The sequence below is a fragment of the Pseudonaja textilis genome, chromosome 12 (genome assembly GCF_049901715.1).
Source record: "Pseudonaja textilis isolate UNSWEBS1 chromosome 12, rPseTex1.2, whole genome shotgun sequence".
Lineage (NCBI taxonomy): Eukaryota > Metazoa > Chordata > Lepidosauria > Squamata > Elapidae > Pseudonaja > Pseudonaja textilis.
This window is the reverse complement of record NC_142001.1, coordinates 17,112,252-17,133,159: the sequence shown is the minus strand read 5'-3', so window position 1 is coordinate 17,133,159 and position 20,908 is coordinate 17,112,252. Positions and strand designations below refer to the sequence as shown.

Sequence of the window (20,908 nt, the reverse complement as noted above, 5' to 3'; positions counted from 1 at the left end):
ACTTCTTTCCTAATCTTGAGTTGAGTTAAAGAAAGCAGAAAGCTAACCACGATGCTGGTTCCAAGTAAACCTGTTCTTCAGACAAGGAATAATGAATGGAAACTGATCAAGGAAGAGATTCAATCTGGAAATCTGACCATGAAAACAATCCATCGATGGAACAGAAATTGCCTTCGGAAGTTGTGGGAGCTTCATCCCTGGAGGCTTTCAAGAAGAGACTGGACTGCCCTCTGGCAGAAATGGTGTAGGGTCTCCTGCTTGGGTGGGGGGTTGGACTAGATGACCCACAAAGTGCCTTCCAACTTTGTTAATCTGTAAACGTAAACAGCAATTTTCTCTTATCCTTGTTTGCTATTTGCAGCAATCTTGTAACTCACAGGGCAAGAATTGCCCTTCAAGTCATTACGATTTTCACGGAGAGTTGTTCTCTTGATAGCTACTAAGGCCGAGGCATGGTGCTTAAACAGAAAGAGCCTTCATTCTAACACCAATTGAGAAGCCTCCCCAAAAAAGCCACAATGGCCCTCTATAAACAAAGTCACTTAAGGGACCACAATCAAAAACCAGTAATTCAAACTCCAATAAACGTTAAGAGGAGAAAATAACTTTGCCATCAGATAGGGTAGATTACATAAATAGAATAATTGCAGAAGAATAATTCTGGAGATACAAGCGTGGTCTGCAGGTGCCAAGCTGCACAGGGTGCCAAAAAACACAATCACCCAGGAGTTGCTCCAATGTCCAATTAGCTACTGCTCTTAACGAAGCGAATGTCATGCAACTTAGCATGGGGTTTATTTCACTTTGTATGCAGTGGGGTTACTTCTGGGTATTTAAACAAAGTTACTCTCACCAAGAAGGGAAACCAAGGAGGCCCTGAAGAAGATCCAAAGAAGATTCTTGGATGAGAACCAAAGCAGATGTGTTGGGTTCAATTGTGATGAGTAGAGTAGAATAGCATATAGCATAGCATAGCATAGCATAGCATAGCATAGCACAGCACAGCACAGCATAGCATAGCATAGCATAGCATAGCATAGCACAGCACAGCACAGCACAGCACAGCACAGAACAGAACAGAACAGAACAGAACAGAAAGGTTGAAAGGGACCTTGGAGGTCTTCTAGTCCAACCCCCTGCTTAGGCAGGAAACTCTATACCACTTCAGACAAATGGTTGTCCAATCTCTTCTTAAAAACTTCCAGTGTTGGAGCATTCACAACTTCTGGAGGCAAGGAGTTCCGCTGATTAATTCTTCTAACTGTCAAGAAATTTCTTCTTAGTTCTAGGTTGCTTCTCTCCTTGATGAGTTTCCACCCATTGCTTCTTGTCCAGCCTTCAGGTGCTTTGGAGAAGAGCTTGACTCCCTCTTCTTTGGGGCAGCCCCTCAGATATTGGAAGGCTGCTATCCTGTCACCCGTCCTTTTTTTCATTAAACTAGACATATCCAGTTCCAGCAACCGTTCTTCATATGTTTCAGCCTCCAGTCCCCTGATCCTTTTGGTTGCCCTTCTCTGCACTCTTTCTAGAGTCTCAACGTCTTTTTTACATGGTGGATGACCAAAACATAAGTTAAGGAGTACCTATACTTTAAGAACTCTATCCTGGCTCCTGACTTCTCGCACCTGACTCCATCACCAGGGGGAAGATGGGAAAACAACACCCCAGTGCCACCTTCACCGTTCCCAAATTCTCTGCATGAGGTTGACACCCAAAGACCAGGTCCACCTCTTCTCCATAAATAAATCTTTCAATTCCCCTTTTGCCTAACCAGCCTAAAATGGAGGTGACGGTGATGGGCAGAATAGTGTGTGTGGGGGGGGGTGAGCAACTTCTCTGACTTTGATTTCGTTTCATAAATACGTTTCCTTGAAGGTCTCCTTGATTTTAAGGAAAGAGTATTTCCTTCCAGCTGGTGGGCCAGTCTTGCCTTAGGAACGCCGGAGGTATAATATACTTGCAAGAAGTCAACTCTCTTTTAAGGGCCATATTGTCTGCGTGAAGGTTGAGCATTATTACTGGTGTAATTATGGGGATAATTTAGTGCTCACGCTGTGCTTTCCAACTGGGAGCTCTAAAAGGTAATTTTCAACTCCTTAAATTTTGTTTAGGTTGTTAGGAAATATTTTTAGACCGAGAAGAGGGAATTTTATTTTTGCATAGGCTAATAGCCCCTTAAGGATGTGCAGCTAAAAAACACCATCAATCTGGCATGAAAGTATACAAAAATAAAGGAAAGGAAAGGAAAAGGGACCGTGATTCTGTTTAGTGGGGGACTCGTTTTAAGGGTTATTGGGCTGCGCAAGGAGAATCTTCGAGCAAATTAGGTTTTTCCAGGATAAGGTGTCCAAGCTTAAAGCCAACAACCAAGGCGGCTACTTATCACCTGTGTGCATACACCACACTTAAGGATGACATCATGGATTTCGTTCACTGGGAACGGAAGGAAACATTTGCTGCGAAATGTCTGTGGAGATTCTCAATCATCCAGGTCATGGTTCACCTAAAGGTGCTTTTTTCCCCCAAAGGCCACTGGACTTTCTTGGTGGGGGGATTTTTGGAAAACATTTCATTTCTCCCCTAAGAAACTTCTTCAGGGCTTCTTCAAGTTTTCTTCAGGTCTCCTTCAGGTCTTCAGAAAGTTCTTCAGGTCTTTCTTGGATCTTCAGAAGCTTCTTCAGGTCTTCTTTGGGCCTTTAGAAGGTTCTTCGGGTCTTCTTTGGGCCTTTTGAAGGTTCTTCGGGTCTTCTTCAGGTCTTTAAGAAGGTTCTTCAGGTCTTCCATGGGTCTTCAGAAGCTTCTTCAGGTTTTCTTCAGGTCTTTAGAAGGTTCTTCAGGTCTTATTCAGATCTTCAGAAGCTTCTTCAGAAATAATGGAGCAAAACTCACTTAACAACTGTCTCACTTAGCCACAGAAAGCTTGGGTTCCGTTGTGTCATAAGTCAAGGACTACCTGTACTGTTCTTTTCTTAGATTGGACTAACAATTGCTTCCAGCACAATCAGAATCGGAACAGAGCTTGGAAGTCTTCTAGTCCAGCTGCTTAAGCAGGAGATCTTATACCATTTCAGACAAGAGACTGTCCAGCCTCTTCTTAAGGCCCACACAATGCCTAATCAGAAAGCAACTGTAACTCAGAGCTGAACTGCATCCTACACCACAGCCACACATTAAGGGAGTCCCCTAACTGGACACCAATATCCAGCAATCGTCTCACACTCATGTTTAATCATCTTCAATTACCCACTGGCTCTCGTGAGCCTGGTGGCAGAATTCTAGTTGGCTAAATCCAGGGGTATCCTTAAAGCTGGACCAAAGCATGTGCAAACAGATACAAGAAAGAAACAAGCAGGAAAGAGATTAATTGCTCAACACCCTGAAGGAAAAGCATAATTCTATAAGTAATGGGCTGCTGAGTCATAATTAATAAGAATTGCATTGACCTACATAAAATCCTTCATTGGTTCCATTAAGCTAGGGGTGTATATTCTAGAGGGCGGGATGTAATGCTACGTGGGAATTACCTTGAGAGAATTGGGAAAGGAAGGGAAAGGAAGGGAAAGTATAAATCAATGAAGAAGAAGAGGGGAGAGAAAGAAAAGGGTAAATCGATGAAGAAGCGAAGCGAAAGGAAAGAGAGGGGAGAGGAGGGAAGGGAAGGGAAAGAAGGATTAGATAAGAGGACATAGACCTCAGCTGCATAACAGGCAGAGGAAGAAACTCAGAAAGGAACCTCTGTAAGAGATGTGGGGGGGAGGATTTGCCATTCAGTTAATGGTCCCTTACAATAAAGTAGAATCAGCTGATTGGGTTGTATTTGGTTTACCTGGGAATGCTGACAGAGGTGGCTGTTGCTGGGGGTTATTTTGGGAGGGAGGGGTGGAGAGACATCTGAATTTTGTCCCTAATTCCACATATGTCATTTCTGAATGCAGAACTTGTATCTTAACTGCCGCCCCAGCCACTGTTCATCCCAGATCTTATTTTATGGCTTTGGAAGATTTCCTTGGAGCATAGACCGTACGTATCATTTCAATTTTGCCTGCCTTTATTCTGGAAAAGCCGACCCAATACCCCAAGGTCGAAGAGAGGATCTGCAGGAAGAAAGGTTAAATTACACCGCAGGCTTGGGGAGAATTAAAAGTGTCTCGTTTTAGCGTTTCTTCTAGCGGGGCCGCGCAAAGAATGAGCATCTCGAAACATGCCAGGGTAGCATTATCAGGGAAGCACACTGTGGCTTCAGAGCAAATCATACCCACAAATCCCCTTGAAATTAATTTGGCTTCAAGAAAGCAAAGCTGTGTTTCCAATAGGAACAGAAAAAAATGAGACCTGATAGAAACAGCGAGCTGAACCTTCTCTAAGGAGGGTGGGGGGGAAATTGCTGACTTATTTTTCTCCACGTTTGGGGCTAATGTAGGTCAGGCTGCATGTGACTTGGTAAAATAACTGGAGTTTTGACATTCCGCAATTTCACCCTGGAGCTCAAGGGAGCATGGAGAATGCTATCAGCCCTTTGGGATAACCACAAACAAGAAACACACACTCAGAAGTATTAGCTAGCTTTAAGGTGTAAGGTCAGGGGTGGGATTCTACCAGTTCACACCTATTCGCTAGAACCGGTTGTTAACATTCTAAGCAGTTCGGAGAACCGGTTGTTAGAAGAAATTACTGGCCTAATCCTGTAAGGAAGGCAGGAAGGAAACATTCTGGTGTTGCTTACAGAAACTGCCTCTCCGTTAACCGTTATTACATTCTTGGCAGGACTAGACTTCCTGTCTCAGGAACTTCTCTGGACTTTTTTTCCCCTCCTTTGCTGGTACTTTGCTTGTGTGGAGTGACCATTCAAAGTTACAATGGCACTGAAAAAAGTGACTTATGACCGTTTTTCACACTTACGACTGTTGCAACATCCCCACAGTCATGAGATGCCAGGTGCAATGCGTGCCTCGATGTGAGTGATATTGAGTTGGCCACACCCAGCCAATAACATGACCACCAAGCCATGTCCACCCAGTCACATGATCACCAAGCCACGCTCACCACCTAAGGCACGCCCACAGAACCGGTTGTTAAAAATTTTAATCCCACCACTGTGTAAGGTATAAGGTTGCATTAGTTTAGTTTAGTTTAGTTTAGTTTAGTTTAGTTTAGTTTAGTTTATTGTCACTGCACCTCATACAACAAAATCAAACACCATCTGCAGTGCACATCAGGACCATGAAAATAAACACAAACTCACATCCTTCACTCTCCACACATAGAACTGAAAACCCCCAACACTGCATCATCACTGCACTATACAGCAGAATTCAATAGCATTCCTGCCCTGGGATAGAAGCTGTTTTTCAATCTATTTGCCCTTGTTTTTATTATCCTGTACCATCTGCCAGATGGTAATGGTTCAAAAAAAGGGGGGCGGTGCCCAGGATGGGTTGGATCTTTAAGAATATTTTGAACTTTCTTAAGGCAGCCTAAGGCACGTGGTAGCTCAGTGGCTAAGATGCTGAGCTCGTCGATCAGAAAATGTTGGCAGTTCAGGGGTTCGAATCCCTAGCGCTGCGTAATGGAGTGAGCTCCCGTTACTTGCCCCAGCTTCTGCCAACCTAGCAGTTCGAAAGCACATAAAAAATGCAAGTAGAAAAACAGGGACCCCTTTGGTGGGAAGGTAACAGAGTTCCGTGCACCTTCGGCATTTAGTCATGCCGGCCACATGACCACGGAGACGTCTTCGGACAGCGCTGTCTCTTCGGCTTTGCAACGGAGATGAGCACCACCCCCTAGAGCTGGAAACAACTAGCACGTATATGCGAAGGGAACCTTTTCCTTTACCTAGGGATCTTTTTTGAAATGAGTTTTTTTTTTTATTATTATTATTATTATTTGTGGTACTGGTACACCTGGAGACTAATTCCCAAAGAGCTCGAATTGTGTTAGCCAAGCAGCAAGCAGGAGGAAGTGATATTTGCTTATAACTCAAAAAGTTGAGTCTAGAGATTTTCTTTCTATCATCGGGAGCTAAGAAAGAGATGTTCTGCTTTACTGACTCCAAAGATTTCAAGGTAGGACTTTGGGTTTTTCATAAACCTGTTTAATTATTTGCCAAAGAATCTGGAATGACTTAAAATTTGAGAAGTGACTGGTGAAGAATCAAGCAGAGCCTCCACGTAGAAAAATCCCCAATAGTATAGCTTGAAGAGATCATAGCTGCTGCAATACGTGGTTTTGTTTTGTTTTTTTAGAAAATACAAATTTCGTGTGAAAGATATTTAAAAGCAAAATTTTATAGGAAGATCACTCGTGAAAGAACGGCTGATTTCTCAGGCCTAGATAAATCTTCAGGCTACATTTTCCCCAATAATCTTATCAAAAAAAAATAATTCACCAGAGAATCTGAGCCATTTTGAAAAATATTCAATAAGCTCAGCAGGAAAAGCAACATGAGGAAATCACTACAAAATTCTGAAATTATTATTTAATTTCTGTTGTCGCCATTGAGATGATTATAGATCGCTTGATGGATGAATCAAATTTATAAACTTTAGGATGCTTGCAGCTAGGAATCTACAGACAGACAGGGAGGAGAGATGTCCCTCCTTGCACAAAGGTGGAGGTAGCGGTCCTGATGCTGGGTTGTTGCCCTCCTACGGCCTCCTCCACATCTCCTGATGTACTGGCCTGTCTCCTGGTAGCGCCTCCATGTTCTGAACATTACGCTGACAGACACAGCAAACCTTCTTGCCACAGCTCTCATTGATGTGCCATCCTGGATGAGCTGCACTGAGTCACTTGTGTGGATTGTAGACTCCGTCTCATGCTACCACTAGAGTGAAAGCACCGCCAGCGTTCAAAAGTGACCAAACCATCAGCCAGAAAGCATAGGAACTGAGAAGTGGTCTGTGGTCACCACCTGCAGAACCACTCCTTTAGTGGGGATGTCTTGCTAACTGCCTCTGCTTTCCACCTGTTGTCTATTCCATTTGCACAACAGCATGTGAAATTGATTGACAATCAGTGTTGCTACCTAAGTGGACAGCTTGATTTCACAGAAGTGGGATTGACTTGGAGTTAGATTGTGTTGTTTAAGTGTTCCTTTATTATTATTTTTTGAGCAGTGTATATAACCATATAAGAGATACAACCTCAGTTCAATCACATACCCATGATGGCGACAGTGTGTAACCAATGTCTACCCTATCAACTTTCAATGCTACTTTCACGGTTTGTCACGGAGACCACGAGTCACGGATAATCACAGTTTGATTTCAAAGAGGCAGCCTGAGAAATCCATCCAAGCAAAGCGCCATTACTCGGCATTCCACGATTATAGTCTTTGCAGCAATTAAATTCCACCGAGGAAAAATGTAAAATTCTGCAGTTAAGTACCATCAATCAACTTACTGACTCAATTGCAATTCATCAAAAAGGCCATCGGCGCCTTAACTGAACCACAGCCAGAAATATGAAGTAGCTGTTGGGGGAAAAAAATTAACACAATCTCTATTAATGGAAACATGGCTTCCATAACCCAGGAAAGGACATAATCCTCTTTGGGACTTCAGCAGGTTCATCGCTGCAGTCCGATACCAGTTCTGGGCATATTGTCAAAAGATCTTTAATAAGCTGCAGGATACAAGTTTGGTCAATCGGGAGCAGCATAAGGTATACCACATAGTGGGGCAGTGGCCTAGAGGTGGAGCTCTTGCCTCACAATCAGGAGGCTGTGAGTTCAATCCTAGGTAGAGGCAGATATTTCTGTCTCTGGGCACGATGAGAATATATCTGCTGAATAAAACTCCAGATTGGTGACAGGAAGGGCATCCGGCCAGTAAACACTCAGCTCCATTCAGTTGCCCAGGCTCCACCCCGCAAAGGAATATGCGGTCATTAAAAGAAGATGATCAAGGTGTACAACACAAGCCTCATAAATGAGAAGACTTACAATTTGTTTAGTGACTGTTCAAAGTTACCACAGCACTGGGAAAAAAAAATGACTTATCAGTTTTCAGACCTACAAATGTCGCAGCGTCACCATGATAACATGATCAAAACTCAGACACTTGACAGCTGGTTCATATTTATGATGGTTGCAGTGTCAGCGGCTGATTCTGAGGGGGAGGTCGATCAGATGACAGGGAGCAGGAGTGTGGCTCCGGTGGCTGTGGAGGAAACTGGGGACAGTCACAGTCCAGCTGGAAGACCCAGGGTCACCCCCTCTTCATCCTAGGGCACGCAGGGAGGAACAGAGAAGGGAGCAAGGTGGCTTACGGGGCACAAAAGGGCCCTGATTCCCTTCATTAGTTGCAGCTGAGAGAATAGGATATAAGAAGGGCGTTTGCACACAGCACCTTGATGGAAGCAAAGCGTTCATTCTTTTTACTTGTCAAGTCTTATCTGGGTTCTCTCATCCTCCCAACCGTGTGTGTTTCATTATCTTTTGAAGTCTGAAATTCGTTATCCTGCCCTGTCTTGTTAATTGCTGCACCGTGGTTTGTGTTGGCTTTTTATTTATAATCTATATGTACTTTGGGTTCGGATGGGATTTCTTCCCTTTAAAAACCGTTCTTGGGAGAGTTTTTTGTTTTTTCTCCAGCCGATGATAACTGGACATTGGGGGCCAAGTTGGAGGTATTAAAGGGACTTTACCTACTTTTGTGACTTTGTTGCTTTTGTCTCATGCCCTGGGTCATCACAGCTTCCTTCCCAGATGATTGAAGACTCGGGACCACTGTTCCTTCCCGCTCTTCGGCCTGGGTTGCTCAACCCCATTACATCATACATGGAGAAAGGCCACACTGTTTTGTGAGTGCGACTCCCAGTCAACACAAGTGGCCTTTACAAAGGCCCCCCTCCGGGGACGCTCTTTCATGACCAAGTAAAGCCTCACATTGTGTTCTGGTGAAGTCATCCTTTTCTAAGCTGAGGCCAGTTCGTTTTGTCCCACGGAGGCACAGAGAGAGAGCAACAGAAAAGACAGCCAGAGACAGTCCACCCCAAGAGACAAAACATCTCTCTCTCTTTTTTTTTTTTACAGAATTATTGGAGCCAAAGAGTTCTCCGAGCCCAGGGATCTAAAGCCAACGTACCATGCCATAAGTAAGAAGGACCCGAGAAGGTTATGATTCAGGCAAAGGGTTCCGGAAAACAATTCATAAGTTCCCAAGGTCAAATATTCCGAAGGATGGAGGGTACAATCAGATTGAGGGGGGTCCTTGGTTTTCTCCCTGAGTTCTGTTGTTTCCTTGTATTAGCCAAAGTAGATAACATCATCACCCACCCAGTTTGGGTAATGGGTGAGCTTTGGAATGTGAGCATTGCTGTTTACTTCTGCCTCTAACTTATTGATACATTTTCCCCATTAGAGATTTTAGTTCCTTAATCCCTCCATTTGCTTCCAGGAGCTGGTCAAAATAAAAGTCAACGTAGAGAAAAGTAAAGTCCTACACTTAGGCAAGAAAACCCAAAGGAACATATATAGACTGGGTGAAACCGGGCTCAATAGCAGGAACTGGGAGAGGGATCTTGGAGTCTTAGTGGACAACCAGCTAAATAGGAGCCAGCAGTGTGCAGTAGCAGCCAAAAAAGCCAATGCAATCCTAAATTGTATTAACAGAGGGATACAATCCAGATCAGAGGGGGTACTAATACCACCCTATAAAGCCTTAGTAAGACCACACCTAGAGCACTTCATCTAGTTTTGGTCACCATGCTATAAAATAAGATGTTGAGACTGTAGAAAGAGTGCACAGAAGAGCAATCAGGATGATTAGGGGATTGGAGATAAAAAGATATGAAGAACGATTACAGGAACTGGGCACGGCTAGTCTAGTGAAGAGAAGGACCAGGGAGACATGATAGCAGTTTTCCAATATCTGAGGGGCTGCCACTGAGAGGAAGAGGTCAAGCTATTTTCCAAAGCACCCGAAGGCCAGACAAGGAATAAGGGAGAGAGAGCCACAGAAAGTACAGCCAGAGACAGTCCACCCCAAGAGACAAAACATTGCTTTTTTTACAGAGTTATTGGAGCCAAAGAGATCTCCCAGCCTGTGGAACTAAAACCAATGCACCATGCCATAAATCAAAAGGACCGGAGGAGGTTATCGTTCAGGCAAAGGTCAAGATATCCCAAAGAAAACAATTCATAGGTTCCCAAGGTCAAATATTCCAGTTCTCCTGAACCAGTCTGAACTGGAAGAATCCCATCCCTGGGTTCTGGATCCTGGGCAAATGTGGGTGACTTACTATATCCAAATAAAGGATCTGGTAAAGAAATCATTTCCGTCCAACAAGTTTCGCAAGAATTGGGTCGCAAGCATTTTTGGTTGGATTCATGCCTGACCTTGGAAGAAGTTTCATTTCTGGCCTTTTGTGAGGATCAATGATTACATAATCTGAATTGGTTTCCTTTGCTTCAGTGATACTTAAAACCTCCTGGGCTTTTTCTTCAAATATTTCAGGATTGCTTAGGCCAAGCTAAGAATGCAAGATATTTTTCTATAAACCCTTTTTGAAAAGGTTTAGGATTATCCTAGAAGGACCCATTGTCTCCTCTTCTCTCAAGAGAATATTAGGGCATTGTTTCTTAAATTGCTACTGTTTACTTGCTGACTTTCATTTTTAATTTCATGTATAATTTATTTATACACCTTTAACCCCCCTTTCAAATGTTCAAAGAACCCGTTCAAGAATGGGAGCAATTAAAAGCAATTTTAGGATGCATGAAAAGCAATTAAAACAAAAAAATAATAATCGAATGCTTACCTTTAGAAAGAGCACACTTAAAAACAAACTACTTTTTTTAAAAAAATGAAATGCAATACAGAGAACAATGCCTTTACCCCTTCTTTGGATGTCAAACCATAAAACAGTTACTGTCAATCAAGTAACTAAACGTTGAATCAATTAAAAGCATGAAGAAAGACAGTTGGTTTCTCTAAAGTCTTTCTCGAACTGTTTTACAATAACTTCTTCATTGTATCATAAACTGTTTGCCTCTCTCTCTCTCTCTCTCTCTCTCTCTCTCTCTCTCTTTCTCCTCTCTTTCTCCTCTCTTTTTCTCTCCCCCTCTCTTTCTCTTCTCTCTCTCTTTCTCTCTCATTCTCTTTCTATCTTTCTTTCTCCTTTCTCTCTTTCTTTCTTCTCTCTCTTTCTTTCTCCTCTCTCTCTCCTCTCTCCCTTTCTCTCTCTCATTCTCCTCTCTTTCTCTCTCTTTCTTTCTCCTCTCTTCATCCACTCTCTCTCTCCTCTCTCTCTTTCTCTCTCCCCTCTCTCTCTCTCTTTCTCTCCACTCTCTCCCTCTTTCTCTCTCATCCTCTGTCTTTCTTTCTCCTCTCCTTTCTTTCTCCTCTCTCTTTCTCCTCTCTTTTCTCTCTCTCTTTCTTTCTCCTCTCTCTCTCCTCTCTCTCTTTCTCTCTCTCATTATTTCTCTCTCTCTTTCTTTCTTCTCTCTCTCTCTCTCTCTCTCTCTCTCTCTCTTTCTCTCTCTCATTATTTCTCTTTTTCTTTCTTTCTCCTCTCTCCTCTCTCTTTCTTTCTTCTCTCTCTCTCTCTCTCTCCTCTCTCTCTCTCTTTCTCTCTCTTTCCTGTACTGCAGTTCACTGATGACCATTTAATGATGCCACTCAACAATGAAGCCATCATATTGGCTGGAAAGGAGCCACATCCAGCAAGGCTCTGCCCATCTGCCACGGAGACCATCCTACCCATTGTCTCCTGGTAGGACCAGCAATTATTAAGATGGGGAAATATGGGTTTTTTTTTTAAAGGAGACGTGGGTTTGATAAATTAAACATCTTCTTCTCATCTGAGGGGGAGTGGATCAATTTCAGCTTTTTAACTGGCAGCACAAAGGATACCTTTTCCATTCCTGACCGCGTGCCCTTTGATTGCCAACCCAAGTTTCAACATGGCGGGGGGAAAACCATCCCCTCCCTTTCCCAGCTATTGAGCAAGAAGTGCGTACACTGAATCTTCCTATTTAAAAAAAAAAAAAGGATGCCCATTAGTTCTGCTTTGGGTAGATGTTTTAAAGTCTGGGAAGCAGAAAGAAAGAAAAAATCCATTTAACACATGTCAGTATTGAAAGGAATGTCAATGGCTTTGCTTTAGATATTAACCTTGTTTTTAAACAAATGTTGGATTTTTCTTTTTTAGGGGAGAAAGAAAGCACCACCACCAGCTGGCTACTGTACAAAGTTTACCTGGATCGATGGATGCTACGTATTATCAATCGAATGTATGAAAAGTGAAAGCATTTTTAGAAGTACAATAAGGATTCCGAATGTTGGTATCAGGTGCAAAAAAATCCAGCAGCCAGGATAAAATGAACAGAATAACAGAGGGACCTTGGAGGTCTTCTAGTCCAACCCCTTGCTCAAGCAGGAGACCCTATGTTAGGAATAACATAGGTTACCTAACGTAGTTTGGGTAAAATAATATATATAAACTATGATTGTAAGTTTAAGTGTGTGTCACTTTAAAACTGCAAAGCATGTAATTTTGGGTGTGCTGTGAAACCACCATAAGAGGGAGCAAGAGAACCTGATTGATTGCTGACAATTACTGGATTGCATGGATTGATGGTTTGTTAACTGCGTGTTTCCCCTACTGCTGAGTTGCTGAAGGAAGAGAGGAGTTTTTTGAGTTCTTTATATCTCTACTGCAAGGAGATTACTGGACTGATATTTGTAAGTGTACTGACCTCTCTTTTTCGACACTGGAATTTGCAACTGAATAATCCCTGGACGGACTGGACTAGTGAATGATATATGGACTGTTTTGACTATGCTATAACTCTTACCAGAATAAACTATTTAATTAGCACTGTGTATCTGTTTTACTGAGTGTAAGCTACAAAAACGTTTATCTCACATATTTTGCCTGACTGACTGACTGCTGTGCAGATTCTGCTAGGGTGTATCCCTAACACCCTATACCATTTCAGACAAAGGGCTGTCCAGTCTCTTCTTCAAAGCCTCCAGTGATGGAGAATCCACAACTTCTGGAGGCAAGTTATTCCACTTGATGGAGTAGCAATTGATGAAATTCCCATCTGTATAAACTGGAAACGGTGCACACCAACTGCTTGAAAATACAGCTTGCTTATTAAGATTTGATGATCACCTGGACTGAATAAGTTCCCTTTTATGTCCAACAACTTGGCAAAATAATCAAATATATTGGCAAAAGACAGGGACCCGTGTTTTTAGAAGTGTTCAAGAAAGCAACACAACATGACCCTTAAACCAAGACATGAATCAGCCAGTACTTTGGTGGAGATATAAACATTTAGAACTCGCAACTCTTTCTGTGTAATATTTGCCTTGTAACTTATACTTTCTCCACTACACGACAATCAACCTAGGATTGGAACAAGCCCCAAATGCACGTGTGGGATTCTTTACTTAAATATCTCCAGGGGTGGGATGCAAATATTTTTACTACCGGTTCTGTGGGAGTAGCTAGGTGGGTATGGCCATGTGACTGGGTGGGTGGGGTCAGCCAGGGGCCCAATTTTCTGGTTCTCCAAACTGGGCAGAATCATAACAACCAGTTCTGTAGAACGGGTCCAAATCGGTAGAATCCCACCCCTGAATATCTCCCTGGAGAAAGCATACAAATTCATTGATGAGACTTTTAAATCTTCAAGGATATCCCTACAAACAAAAGGCCCACTCTTGTAAAACCTCTTAGGAACTTTTTAAAAAACCTGAAGCCCTCTTTTGAAAGGGATATGTTTCCTAAAGATTACATTTAAACTATTTAAAACTGGATTTTTTTAAAAAAAAAAACTGATAAAGGGCCAGAATGCAACCGTGGAAAATCAAAAAGCAAGGAACTGTTCATTAGATGAATCCTAACCTCAGTTTCAGTTAACGGACCAATACCACCAAGAATGATGAATGAACAGAATACAGAATATACAGAATATGTAGAATAGAATACATAGAATACAGAAAATACTTTCCTAATAGAGGTAGTCCTTGATTTTATGACCATCAGTGCTGGAATCAGGATTTCCGTCGCTAAACAAAGTGGTTGATCAGTGAGACAGACATGATTCTACCAAGTTTTTTTGCCATGTTCTTAAGCAAATCAATTCAGTGAATCACATGATTATTTGGTGAATCCAGCTGCCCTGGTTGACTTTGCTTGCCCAAAGCTATCTGGAATAGGAATCAAGTGATCCTGGGATCTCTTTCCATGTCTACTGCCAAGTGCCTGAATTTTGATCACAGGATCTTGGAGATGCTGTGATAGTCATAAGTCTGAGGAGCACTTGTAAGTCCTTTTTTTCAGTGCCAGTGTCAGTTTTGGATGTCATCAAACATGCGTAGTTAGACATAATAGCATTCTTCTTTACAGTCAAGGTCATTGGCAACTAAAAGACCAAAGAGATGTGGTTAGAGACTTATGATTTGAATGGGGGTGGATTTGTTGGAGCCCTGACCGTCATGTTATTCCTGAACTTGGATGAGGAGTGGTTGAAGGGATGTCCCAAGTTGGGACGGATGGTGATTGGGGCGTGTGATGGAACGATGGGTTGCAGGAGATGGATGTGTATTTTTTAATTATTGAAGGAAAACCCAGAACTCTCAGATTCAGGTTTTCCCAGATGTACCAGTATGACGTTTCCAATAAAGAAAAACTTTGAGAAAATGCCTGTCTCGGAGTTTTTGATTGGAGTTTGGTTTAGCTGGAACACTGGCAGCTGGTGTAATTTGGAATGGTCAGTAAAGATATGGTTATAAGTCAAGGACTACCCCTTTAGAACAACTGGCTTCCTTTGATCTCAGGCCTGACGCCATGGAACATGCTAAAAGCCACAAGATTCCAACCTTCACCAAATTGCATCACTCAACAGGAACAACCAAACAGAAGCCATCAATCCTCCAAAGAATGCATTGTCTAATTGTTTTCAAAGGTTGTTGGAAATAAACTTCAGGCACTTACCTGAATTTCTCTTGGATACCAACTTCATGCTTCTGCAGAAGGCCACAAAAACTGCAAAGACCAAGAGATGAGCAGGCTTCATCTTCTACTCCCTTGGGCAGCTGAAATGCACACAGAGATGTTGTTGAGTCCCAACCCAAGTCTCCACCAGATGTACATTTCTGCACGTAAATTCTCTTTAGAGCCTCCCTGCAAACTTTTTGTGGTATAATGTCTTCAACAGGACTCAGGGAGTCCAACTCAAAAAATATTTACATTGCAGAATATTCCTGTCCCTGTGAATGGAAGGAAATGTTTGTAAGCTCAAAGTTGAACTGAGGAGTCCTTGGTGGTCTCTGAGCTAGGTGGTTTGCTTGCAGCCATTTCATGACCCAAGTAGGTGACATCATCAGTGGGGGGCGGGTAGGAAGAGAAGGAGAAAGGAGGAGGAGGAGGAGGAGGAAAAGAAAGACTTTGGAGGCCTTTGGTGGTTTTCTTGCAGACCTTTCATAACCCAACTAGGTAAAATCATCAGTGCTAGACTAGAAAACTATAAGATGCCTCCATAAAGTCTTCAGAAGTTAAATTCAACTTGGATAATTTGACTTTAGAGCACCCAGAACCATCAAATGGAAACAAGAGCAAATCACGAACTCTATTCAACAACAGATAATGAAGACATTAATATGCCAGGAAGAGTATCTTAACCTTTTGGGGGAAGTTTCAAATCCCAGCTCAAGTAGGGCCACCTTGACAAGAGGGGAAGGTGGAGGGTGTTTTTTTTTATTATTAAAAGAGAGATAAAGTAATTGAACTAAATCTTCTAACAGATAATTGTGATTATGAAGTTACACTGGATGATTTTTCAAGTGGATCTTCACAAATTACTTTCCCCACTTTGCACTCCTCAGCCAAAAAGCTGCAACAGCTTCTCATTCTGCGGTCTATTAATGTTTCTTCCTAGATCCTCCCAACAGTTACACTCAATAGTATTTAAATGGCAAAAAAAAAATGAAACATTTTTTGAATTAAAAAAAAGCAATTTATTCCCACTTCAATTTAGCATAATAGAAGCTGGTTTATTATTTTCAACCAGAAATATCATTTGATACGTGCGTGACAATCACACTGCTCATGGCAAAAGAGGGAGAAAGATCTGTTTACATTACATTTTTGATATCAATCTAACTCCCTGTTTCAAATTAAAATGTTATTACTTCAATTTTATAAAGGAGTTCAAAAGCAAAACTGTTCAAAGTTCAGGAAATGGTACAAAAAATGCATTAAGTAAGAACTTATTTGCAAAAAACAAAACATGCATGCAAATTGTACTATTTTTGTTCCCAAGTTTTTCTAATGGGAGAAATACACCTAGTGCACAACCTCCGTACTATTTAAAAAAAAACCTGAAATGAATCTTATCCTTGAAGAAATTTATAACAACACAATGTAACTCCAAGTCAATCACACTTCTGTGAAATCAAACTGTCCACTTAGGTAGCAACACTGATTGTCAATCAATTTCACATGCTGTTGTGCAAATGGAATAGACAACAGGTGGAAAGCATAGGCAGTTAGCAAGACATCCCCACTAAAGGAGTGGTTCTGCAGGTGGTGACCACAGACCACTTCTCAGTTCCTATGCTTTCTAGCTGATGGTTTGGTCACTTTTGAATGCTGGCGGTGCTTTCACTCTAGTGGTAGCATGAGACGGAGTCTACAACCCACACAAGTGGCTCAGGTAGTGCAGCTTATCCAGTATGGCACATCAATGGGAGCTGTGGCAAGAAGGTTTGCTGTGTCTGTCAGCATAGTGACCAGAGCATGGAGGCGTTACCAGGAGACAGGCCAGTACATCAGGAGATGTGGAGGAGGCCGTAGGAGGGCAGCAACCCAGCATCAGGACCGCTACCTCTGCCTTTGTGCAAGGAGGGACAGGAGGAGCACTGCCAGAGCCCTGCAAAATGTCCTCCAGCAGGCCACAAATGTGCATGTGGCTGCTCAAACAGTCAGAAACACTCCATGAGGGTGGTATGACGGCCCGACGTCCACAGGTGGGGGTTGTGCTTACAGCCCAACACCATGCAGGACGTTTGGCATTTGCCAGGGAACACCAAGATTGGCAAATTCGCCACTGGCGCCCTGTGCTCTTCACAGATGAAAGCGGGTTCACACTGAGCACATGTGACAGAGGTGACAGGGTCTGGAGACGCTGTGGAGAACGTTCTGCTGCCTGCAACATCCTCCAGCATGACCGGTTTGGCAGTAGGTCAGTAATGGTGTGGGGTGGCATTTCTTTAGGGGGCCGCACAGCCTTCCATGTGCTCGCCAGAGGTAGCCTGACTGCCATTAGGTACCGAGATGAGATCCTGAGACCCCTTGTGAGACCATATGCTGGTGCGGTTGGCCCTGGGTTCCTCCTAATGCAAGACAATGCCAGACCTCATGTAGCTGGAGTGTGTCAGCAGTTCCTGCAAAACAAAGGCATTGATGCTATGGACTGGCCCGCCCGTTCCCCAGACCTGACTCCAATTGAGCACCACAACAAGAAGGTGCATCACCACTCTCCCAGATGCTATATCGTGCTCAATATTAGCTGCTAGAGAAAAAAAAATGGGAATATATGAATATTTGATCTCTCTCTGGATACGTGGGGTCCCTGGCTCATATTGTAATCCGCTGATCTAAGTAGCAGAATGATTTCCCGTGACAAAGCAATTAAACTGCCATATAATCTCACCCTAATAAAGTGATACGTTCATCTGAATTGGATACGATAAGGAAGAGAGAGAGAGAGAGAGAAAAAAAATGCAAAGTTTAACTCCAGTTTAGCCTCCCCAGGTTTCCTTTGAAAATGGCAGCTGTTGAACTTGCCAAGAAAAAAAAAAATGAACAGCAGGAATTGAATACAGATATGGAGATAGAGATAAGTTCTCCGTCTTCAATACATATTCATAGGGATAATTATGCTGCCTGAAGACACGAAAGGAGAATGGGGGGAAAAAGAGCTATCATAAATGATTGGGCTTAATTTTTGGAGAGGAAAATAAGGGGGGGAAATTGTGCCTCTGCCTAGCAGCATCCGTCAGTATTCATCTGGCTAGCGTCCTGTCAGTGTGTGGGAGAGTTGAGGGCTGTTTGGAACCTGAAACAGTATTTGCTGGGTGAGCAAGGAGACAGCAAGGAGCCTGGGCGTGGCTTAGCTTAACTGTTCTGTACTAAAGCTGCTTGCTGCTGTGAAACTAAAATTGGAACTGGAACTTCTCTCCTCTGCATGTGTTTTGCATTTGGGAGAGATTTCTTTTCAGGTGGGGAGGGGGAGTAGAACTCCTTAGCATCAGAGCGTGTTAATAATAATAATATAGGAAATACTAATGCTCTGGTGGTCATTTTTTTTAACCAATTTTTTTTTATTTTTTAGACAACAAACATAACCAAACATAAACACAAAACAACAAATAAAATCTTCTTTCAGTTGTGCAGTGGTACATATTTCTTTTGCACAATATCCCTAGTCTTTCACTCTTAAATTTAAATTTATATTCATATTATGTTACTCAACTTTCCATATCCTGTTATATTATTATTACATCATCATTAGACTTTAATTGCAAATTCATATTATCCTTTTCAAGCAGATCTAAGTTTTTGCAGATTCTAATTCATATTATGGTTCTTTCCATAGTAAACAATTAAAGCATATCATTACCATTGTATTATATTCACTGTTACATTACATTTATGCTATATTTCATTTTCCTATCTAACCACTGACAAAATAAATCCTCTAATGATCATTTTTAAAAATCCATTCTTAGCGAGCACTTAGGAGCCTAGAGGAGCCAAGAGGAACATACGTGCCAAATTTCAACTTTGTAGGATTTATAGTTCTGGAGATTTTGTGATGATGCATAATATATATAGCAAGATACCACTCATGCATCATCACAAAATCTCCATATATATATAAACCATACATACATACCTGAAACTATTCCCTTTCAAGATAATTTTTTTTAAAAATAACCTTATTCTGAATTTTCTCTGTTATTCAAATTTTGTTTTTAAAATTGGCATGATGTCTTTTCAAAGCCAATTTTTCCAAGAGGGCTTAGAGGAACTCAATCTGAAAGTACAGGCTGTCCTCAATTTTCAAGGGGTTCACTTAGTAACTGTTCAAAGTTATGACAGCACTGAAAAATGGGACTTACGATCGTTTTTCACCCTTAATCACCATGGTGGCATCCCAGTGGTCATGTGATCAACATGGAAAGGCTTGGCCATCTGACTCATACTTATGACTGCTTTATTGTCCGGGGTGGCGGTCGGTCGTGTGATCCCCTTTTTACGACCTTCTAACAACCAGATTCACTTAACAACCATGTTCCTAATGGAACTACAGCAGTGTTTGGCTGGCGAGAAAGGTCATAACCATGAAGCAAAATTCGCTTAACACATGTCTCCCTTAATGACAGAAACTTTGGGCTCCATTGTGGTTTTAAGACAAGGACTGCCTGTATTTAACAGAACCAGAAGCAAAATGTCCTTTCTTCATCTCCATGTGAAACACGCAAGGCTTATAACCAATATTCATCCCTAGAAGCACCGTTAAATTTAATTTCCTTCTATTCCACATCGAGACAGTTGTGAAGTGAGATTTGTCTCATTCTACACCCTTCCTTGTCCCAGTTGTTAAGTGAATTATTGCAGTTGTTAAATCCATAACACGGTTGTTAAGTGAATCTGACTGTTCTGACCTAGGCTTCCCAAGATCATGAAGCAGACTTCTTGCCCTGATAAAACCCCTATTATTTAGGTTAACGTGAATTCCTCTCCAGCAAAGTCCTGGCAAACAGTCTTTCAAGAGATTGCACAACTACAGACCTTTCTCAGGCTTGGAGAGTTGCCAGGCTGATATCTTCCAAACGCCACGCTGTAGCAGCAATCATTTGGCGAGGAGACAGGAACAGATCTTCACCCTAATGAATTGAACGAATTGTCTCCTGTAAACATCACTCCCCCTTTCGCTCCTCTTTATTCCCTCTGGGAGAGGCCATTTACCGTCCACCTGTGCCCTTACTCCCAAGTCGACTCTTGTTCCTTAACTGTTCCCTTCTCCTGGCAGCTCTGTGCGTGAGCACACTGGGAACAGGCTCCAGCTGTTCTTCTTCCCCACTGATCTCCGACTCCAAAGGCAGCTGATAACTGTCGGATGGCCCTGGCCCCATCTCTGCCTCCGACGCAGAGCCCTCATCAGAACCTTCCCCAAACTCTAGGACTGGCCCATGTTCCTCCCTAACCTCCTCACTGTCCAAGTCTGCTGCCAGCTCTGCTGGCCACTGGCGGGCCACAACACTGACTCCTCCCTCGCCTTTTTCTTGTCAAAAGGGGATCATATCACCCCTGACACAGTCATAACTATGAGACAAGTTGCCAAGGGTCTGAATTTTGATCAGGTGACCACAGGAATGCCCCAACGGTAATAGGTGTGAAAAACAGTCACTCAATGAACCACTGTATGTTTTTTTTAAAAAAAACAAAACTCCCTGTATTTATGGTTCTCTTTTCCAGGGATATTTTCAAACGCATTTAAATCGAACGCAAGGCCCGAGATGTTTTTTTCTACAATTCCCCTGCAGCAAACAGAAGTTAGCTAACTCAGAACGAGGTTGGGGATTTTATTCGAACGCGTTCATCTTTTGATAAGGGGAGAGAGAGTGAAAAACAAACAAACCTGAAAACCCAGAAACCAGTGGAACCCTATCAATTTGAAGGCTCAAGGCGCCATGGCGATTTTATTTTTAATGACCTGTTTTCGTAACATGGGCAATAAGGATTCCACAATGTTGACAGAAATGGAAACTTGGTTTTTGGAATGAATTAACATCCCCGAGGCCTTTCCCCCTTCGTGCAGGTTTGACATTTAAGCATATCTGTTATAATAATTTGGGTTGAGCCTTAGCAACCCTGACACATA

The 20,908-nt window shown here is 42.4% G+C and overlaps 1 protein-coding gene across 1 annotated transcript in view; it reads right to left on the bottom strand.

Annotated features, from left to right (window-relative positions):
* The window catches only part of IL1RAPL2 (interleukin 1 receptor accessory protein like 2), a 321,249-nt gene that overhangs the window by 284,407 nt on the left and 15,934 nt on the right, over nt 1-20,908 (bottom strand). The window contains exon 2 of the mRNA XM_087941140.1: nt 14,953-15,053. Coding sequence (XP_087797266.1) covers nt 14,953-15,034 — 82 coding nt within the window. The 5' untranslated portion in view covers nt 15,035-15,053. The remainder of the gene's footprint in view (nt 1-14,952; nt 15,054-20,908) is intronic.